Source organism: Hordeum vulgare, chromosome 5H (genome assembly GCF_904849725.1).
Source record: "Hordeum vulgare subsp. vulgare chromosome 5H, MorexV3_pseudomolecules_assembly, whole genome shotgun sequence".
Lineage (NCBI taxonomy): Eukaryota > Viridiplantae > Streptophyta > Magnoliopsida > Poales > Poaceae > Hordeum > Hordeum vulgare.
The window spans coordinates 157,690,992-157,698,018 of record NC_058522.1 but is presented as its reverse complement, the minus strand read 5'-3'; the positions used below and the strand labels follow the sequence as shown (position 1 = coordinate 157,698,018).

Sequence of the window (7,027 nt, the reverse complement as noted above, 5' to 3'; positions counted from 1 at the left end):
CCAAGACAAACAATTATAAGCTCCTAGCTAATTAAGCATGGCACACTACAAGGAATATGCTAGTACACGACGCTATTTTTTCGTCGCTACATCGTCACGGTTTTTAATTTACGACGATCTCACGACGAGAAACCAAGCGTCAAAAATGGAGCGTCACAAATGAACAGCAGCGACGTTTTGATCAAAATCGTCGTAACTTTTACGACGATTCCTGGATTGTCGTAACCATTATGACGATCCTAATTCGTCGTTGGAAATCAAACCCAGTCCTACGTGGCAGTCCTACGTGGCAAAATTACAACCAAATCAAAATGTCATGGTTGAAATCAGCCCAACCCATTTCAATTGATCACATGGGCTGATTTTATTTTTTTGGGCTTTTTTTATTGTGCTTCTTTTTGGGCCTTACCCTATTTATAGCCACTTTTAATTTATTGTTTTCGAATTTTGGTTTGAGGCCTTTTACTTTCTATTGATTTTTTTGGCTATTTTATTTTTGTACTGGTCCAACATGTCATGCTGATCTCAAATTTTTGTCAAATTTTGGGCCTCGAGATTTTTACATTTTGATCTGTAGCATTATGAAGGCACAAATATATCTGATCCAATACAGGTGAGAGCACAAACTTAGAATCAACCTAAATTTAATACTAATATATTGTCTTTGACCACTTTCAATCCAAGAATGAATTTCAAATAGAACTAAGAACACATAAAATTGATCAAATATACGACTAAATAAATCTATTACAATCTTTACAACACAAATGTGCTACAATATGCTACTCTAAACTGAGTAAGACTTCACAGCTTCACACTTGGGTTCACACTTCACGGCTTCACACTTCACACTTCACGGCCTCACACTTCACACTAGTTTCTGTTCATTGACTAGGCTTGGAAACCGTAGTTCATCTAGTGGGATTCACAAGTAAGACTGGTCCAGTTGAGGAAGAAAATTAAGAGAAGCATGACTATTACTTGTGCCATACATAGTGCATAAAACTGACTGATTACCAGACCAGGTATGACTATTACTTTTTTTTCGATCCATGTTTCACTCATCTCCCAAAAAGACTCTCAATCCCGAATCTGCGCCCAACTTAGATGCCAAAACACTTGCTGCAGCTGCCTTTGCAGCAGGATGAAGATCATATCTCTGTATCACGAATTTGAAGAGTCAGTGTAAGTGTTTTCTAGAAAGAAAAAAGAAAGGAACATAACGCAGGTTTCTTTCATGCAGTAACTATACTAACCAATACAACTCTGGATATGTAATGGTGAAAATATAAAGTAACCCACCTGTATAAGTTGTTGGGTAGTGTAGTAATTTGTTCTCTCCTTCAACTCCCGCTTTGCCTCCTGCTCCGCCGCCGCCACCTCCGGGCCCCCGTGGTGGGCGAGAAGGTCGTCGTCGCCACTGGGTCTGGAGGAACGGAGCGCAGCGGTCGATGTACGGGTTGACGGTCCGCCCGATCTTCGCCCACGCGCTCTGGTGGTAGCTGGATGTCACAGGCGCGCGGTACATCATCTTCAACACCTGAATAATAACAGATAAGCAAGCCAGGAAAAATGACGAGTAAGTGAAGATGCATTGGAAAAGCAACTATCCGCATAACAAAGTTGCAGCTGCTAAAGGAAGTTCCGCTAGCTGAAGAGTGATGGTTGTTAGGTGTACACTCAGAAATGGCTTGAAACATGCCGCAAAACACATCAAATTGTGCCTCATGTTATTCCCCAGCTATGTACTGAATGCATGGAAGTAGTAAGAACATATATAAAGATCAGATGTGCAGAAGATAACTTACGTCCCAGTACATGAATGTCTGTATGAAGTTGTGCCGCCACCTACAAGATAACAAGGTGTTGTAAGTCATAAGATGCATTAACTAAGATGAAATAAAGTCTCCATGATTCCAAGGGAAATCAGATCAACATAGGAGAACAGCGATATGATTAGAAGAAACCCCAAGGCCAGTTCGGCATTTGAGCAAAGAAGGCTGAGCGTGGTGTTGTTCGTCTCCACCCAAAGGCAAGGCTCTTCCAAGTATCCCCTAAACAACATAAATGAAATTCAGAGATAATTCGACAGATAACTACCAGGCAGTGGAGACTGGTTGCGCCGCAAACTACACAAATGAAATTCAGAGATAGTTCGACAGATAACTACCTGTAGAAAGACGAGCGGGAAAAGTTACGCCTTTGGAATCTGGCAACATGATCAAGCGCCCAACAGAACACAGGGAGGACAGCAACTGTGAAATAAAAAAAGAAGATCAGAACTTGTAAAACATATATATGGAAGTTTCGGAAAACAGATATCAGAATCATGAACTTGCAAGAGAAAAGCTATATATTACTCTTTAAGTGCAGCTGAGATGTGACGAGCAACAGAGAGAACCTTAAACGGATAAAATCCTTGGCTCCAACTACTGACTGCAACCAAGTCTGAATTGCAGGCATGTTCAATTCTCTTGGTTTGTTCATGCACAACAGAAAAAAGGTGAATTAGATCAACTGGGTCATTAGGGCGAGAAACACAACAAAAATAGGATGGACCATTCGAGGTTCAGGTTGGAAGGTATTTTACCCCATAAGTACTATATAAAGAGTACCCTGAGGAGAGGACTGTTCCCAGCAACGAAAGCTTGCAAGCTCTCTCTGCAAGATGTTTTGGAAAGATTGGAAGCATTCCCAGACCAGCAACAACCAGTACCTGATCAGATAGAAAAGTTTGAGCATGTCATGTTCAACTACAGTGCACCAACAAGCAAGAGATAAAGGTAAGGACAAGGGTAACATGCACAAGTGATGTAACGAAACCATTGTGATAGCATTTATATATAAGAGATGATTTTCCAATGCAGAATGAAGGTGTTGATAAGGAAAAGTCTAATAAGGGAGATGCCATGTTAGGTTGTCTGCAAGGATCGCCGTAATAGTAGGAGCAAACTAGGCTGTCCACAAGGACCGCCGTAATTGTAGGAGCAAACTAGGTTGTCCACAAGGACCGCCGTAATTGTAGGAGCAAACTAGGCTGTCCACAAGGACCGCCGTAATTGTAGGAGCAATCAGAACCAATGAATTTGCTCCTTTCAGCAAATATTACACAATTACGCATGCATATAGTGAATAGAAAGGTGTCTTCTTACTTACCCAGGCATTTACAGAGAAATGTATAGTCCGTGCATCGAAACGTAAAGGATTTGCAGCCCCTGCTTGTGGTGCTGCTGCTGGCGGGGCAGCTAATCTGGAACTAGAACCTACACACATGATATTGATATGTATGAACTCAGGTGTCAAACACAGTCCATGAAATCGTTGGATCTTATATGGCTATTAAAAGTGCAGTATGTTTTACCTGAATTGCGGGCCCTAACATTCTCACTGGATGCTGAACGTGAAGACCTTATGTCTGGCCTGCTCGGCTGAGTGGAACCAGTGGTTGACATAGGCTCGACCACCAAATCACGATCCTATCAAGTCAAGAAAGCAAACCAAACCGATTTAGATATTATGATGCTTTGGAGGATGTGACTCATAGCGGTAATTAAGAATCAATCCAATTCAAGTTTCAAACTTCTGTTCTTCAATTTCTAAAAGTTTGACAGATTAAAACTAACTCCCCCTGCACAGTGGAAGAAACATGTCCATCCACTTAGCAGTTGGTTTGTTGGAGCAATTTAACTAAGGTTTCCCTACTGACGAAATTAAACAGGTTTGAACGAGCTTGAGCTCAAGATGCAGCAACAGAGAGCACCAGAGGGTTGTGTTAACAAGTTACCGCACCCCCATCTCATTAATCAGACAATAAGTAGGAGTTGGGAACAACACTTGCAGACTTATGACAAGGAAGCCTTCGCAATCCCCAACCCACAAGTCAAGATCTTATCAAGCCAAGGAAGCAAACCGACCAGCTTTAGTTAGGCACATGACCACCCTTTGCAGGAAATGAATCAAACTCACACGGGAATTAAGAAATGGCCAAATTCAAGTGGATAACTGGTTTGCCATTTTCTAGACTCTACGACTTCCAACATGGAGTGAAAAATCCTAACCCCACAGACAGAGAGGCAGTAAAAAGGATATGTCTATATCTACCAAACAGCTGGTTTGTTCGTTCAAGGAAAATAATCAGGTGCCCTCCATGTTGGAGAAAAAATAACATGCTTATCTCGAGCTGAAGCTCAAGATGCAGCAAGAAGTCGATCGGGAGAACACACGTGGTTTCTATTGTACTCCTAGCAACAAGCGGCAGCAAACCTCCCCCTAGCTAATCAATCAGGTAGCAAGTAGCAGCAGTTGAAAACGCTAACTAGCCTGCTCCGAAAAGGCAAAACAAGAAACGCCTGCACCTCATGAGTGAATACAGCCTGGAGTAGTCCAATTCAGCAGCCGGATCTCAAGGTGGGGTAAAAGGAGCTAGAGCCTCTCCCCCTGTAGTAATCTTAGCTAGTACTGTACCAAGCAGCGGTTAAAGACAGTTGAGCACGAACGGATCGCCACTAACTACTGAGCAGGCAGGCTACCACGAAGCACCCTGACGAGGCCGCCGCGATCCAGCAAGCCGTTGCACGGAAGGGCAGCAGCGGCAGATTCGGCCTAGTACTAGCAATCAATGAATCGGAGCGAGGGGGTGGATGGGTGAGGGTGCTCACGGTGAAACTCTGGTAGAACTTGCAGCGGAAGTGCGCGAGGACGCCAGGGCGGGTGGCCAGGTGCGGCGAGACGAGGACGTCGGACCAGTAGTCGGCCCAACGCGGGTCGGCCTCGTAGTCGTAGGCCGCCGCCACCACCCGCTTCGCCTCCTCCTCCGTCGCCACCACCTCCGGGCCCCCGTGGTGGGTGAGGAGGTCATCGTCGTCACTGAGGCTAGCGCGGGAGAGCTCCTTCTTGTTCTGCTTGTGCATCTCCCGGATCTTGGAGAAGTCCATGGAGTAGTCTGGCATGGCGTCGTTCTTCATATCCCAGTCACCGAACGCCGGCACCGTCATCTACGCGGTAGCCCCCTCCCCCTGCACACACACACGCACACACCCATCGGAATCTTCCATCAAGCCTCGGAAGAACCAGATCGCGAAAAAGGAAAGAAAACCCTTCCAGTCCCGCGCCTTGAGCTCCCTCGCCTCCCCCGCCTCACCCGCGCCGTCCGCTCCTCGTCCCAATCACCCCCTCCGTCCGCCGCCGAGGCCGACATCGACACCACCGACGGGAGGGCGTGTAGCTCCTCAGGTTCAGGGAGCGGCGGCCAGCGGAGCACCAGGTGGGGCGGCGGCGGTGGTGTTGGGACCCTTGGCCTTGCCGGCGCCGTCAGAGATGGGGAGGAGGGAGGACTCTATCGGGAGGAGGTGGGGATGGGGAGGAGGTGGTGGCAGCGAGGAGATGGGGAGGAGGGAGGGGTCTCAGCTAGGGTTTGGTCTGCGGGTGGTTTTTTTTATTTTTATTTTTTTGTAGATACATGAATGGATGGATGTGAGATGGTGAGATAGATGGATGGATGTATGGCCATCATGTCATTGATCCGTGAGAATAGTTCTGATTGGTTCGAAAAGTTATGACATTTTTATAATCGTCGTAAATGTTATGACAATCTCATCTTATGCGGTTACAACGTTTTTAACTCACATCGTCGTAATTTATATGTAGATTTGATCCCTTCAAACGGCTTACAACAATCTTGGATGAAATCGTCATAGATTTATGATGAATTCATCAACGACATCTTAAAGAACGTCATGTATGAGCATATTTCTTGTAGTGGCATCACAAACTATGATCTCTAAGTTGTCATTGCAAAGATGTTTCTCTCACAACAAAGCTGAATTTGGAACGATGAGCTAGTCATATTTACAAAAACAAAATAGATCGAGTTCATACCAGCTTTTCTAGGCACAGTCACTTCATCATATATCTTCATTATGGCCTTTCACTTGCACGACCGAATGATGTGAACGATAGTAAGAGTGCTCGTGCATTGGACTAAGCTGGAATCTGCAGGCAAACACAAAGGAGAAGACAAAGTAATATGGCTCTTTGACAGATAAACAGATATGCATGCGAGAGCCACTAAAATTGTAACCATGGTCTTCTACCTTGACCCAAAGAAAAAGAAAACTATTTACACGGGAAAGCTCCCAACAAGCAAAAGAAGAACGAGAAATCTTTTTGGGTTTTCTCAAACTAGACAAACACATGAGAAGAAAGCGAGAAAAATAAATAAACTAGCATGCATGATACAGTGGCAAAGTGTGAACACCGACTATCAAAGTGAAAGTGTGAACAAGAATATAAAGTCAATGAGAAACACGTACTCCCCCAAGCTTAGGCTTTTGGCGTAAGTTGGTTTACTCCCATGGCTGGTCCGGGCGATATCCAAAATCATAATCAGGGTTGTATGGGAGCGCGGTAGCCACTGCCTGAGTAGCTGCCTCACGGAAGCGAGCATCCTTTGTCTCCCTCTCAAACTCCTCTGCCTCTTCTCTGGTTATGTAATATCTCCGTTTTACCTAAAAGTCAAAGAAGGCAGGAGGAGGAAGGGTAATATGGAAAACACGCTCTCGGTTAAATATTAACCGGTATAGGAGTGATGCATTATCCCTCTCAAGGAACTGAAAACGTGTCATAGCGGCGCGATCAAGGAAAGCTGTATGGAGCGCGGGATCTCCTTCGCGGATGGGTACTCCAAGAAAATTTGCTATGCAGGTGGCATAGATCCCACCACATAAATCCCCTTCATTAGCTTTTTGATTCAGCCTCCTTGCTATTATAGCTCCCATGTTGAAACTTCTATCACTCGTTACTGCGCTCTTAAGAATACTAAGGTCATGTGCGCAGAGGTGACAATGCTCGATCTTGTCGTTAATGCATCCACCTATGAAGAGGGAAAAGTAATGCAAGGCAGGAAAATGAATGCTCCCCATGGTTATACTAGAGAAAATGAATGCTCCCCATGCGTAATATCTCTAGTTTTTATAACAGTTATACTAGAGAAAAAATCTCTAATTGAAGATTTAGGAGAATCGTTGAG

The 7,027-nt window shown here is 44.7% G+C and overlaps 1 protein-coding gene across 1 annotated transcript; it reads right to left on the bottom strand.

Moving 5' to 3' along the window:
• Positions 1-1,164: 1,164 nt before the first annotated feature.
• LOC123396444 lies at positions 1,165-5,197 on the bottom strand. Its single transcript, XM_045091382.1, has 11 exons — positions 5,176-5,197; positions 4,659-4,816; positions 3,362-3,476; positions 3,157-3,263; positions 2,592-2,716; positions 2,361-2,482; positions 2,171-2,255; positions 1,941-2,054; positions 1,809-1,848; positions 1,303-1,540; positions 1,165-1,196 (listed from the first exon to the last, which is right to left on the bottom strand). The coding sequence occupies exons 1-11, from the start codon at positions 5,195-5,197 to the stop codon at positions 1,165-1,167; spliced, it is 1,158 nt and encodes a 385-aa protein (XP_044947317.1).
• Between the last annotated feature and the right edge of the window lie 1,830 nt (positions 5,198-7,027).

Bases quoted from the DNA above. Each gene is read 5' to 3' on its own strand.
- LOC123396444 (XM_045091382.1), bottom strand. From the start codon at position 5,197: ATGTCGGCCTCGGCGGCGGACG. The intron at 3,477-4,658 runs GTGAGCACCCTC...TTGACTTGATAG, and splicing joins AGTTCTACCAGAGTTTCACC to GATCGTGATTTGGTGGTCGA. The intron at 2,717-3,156 runs GTAAGTAAGAAG...CTATCTGATCAG, and splicing joins ATTTCTCTGTAAATGCCTGG to GTACTGGTTGTTGCTGGTCT.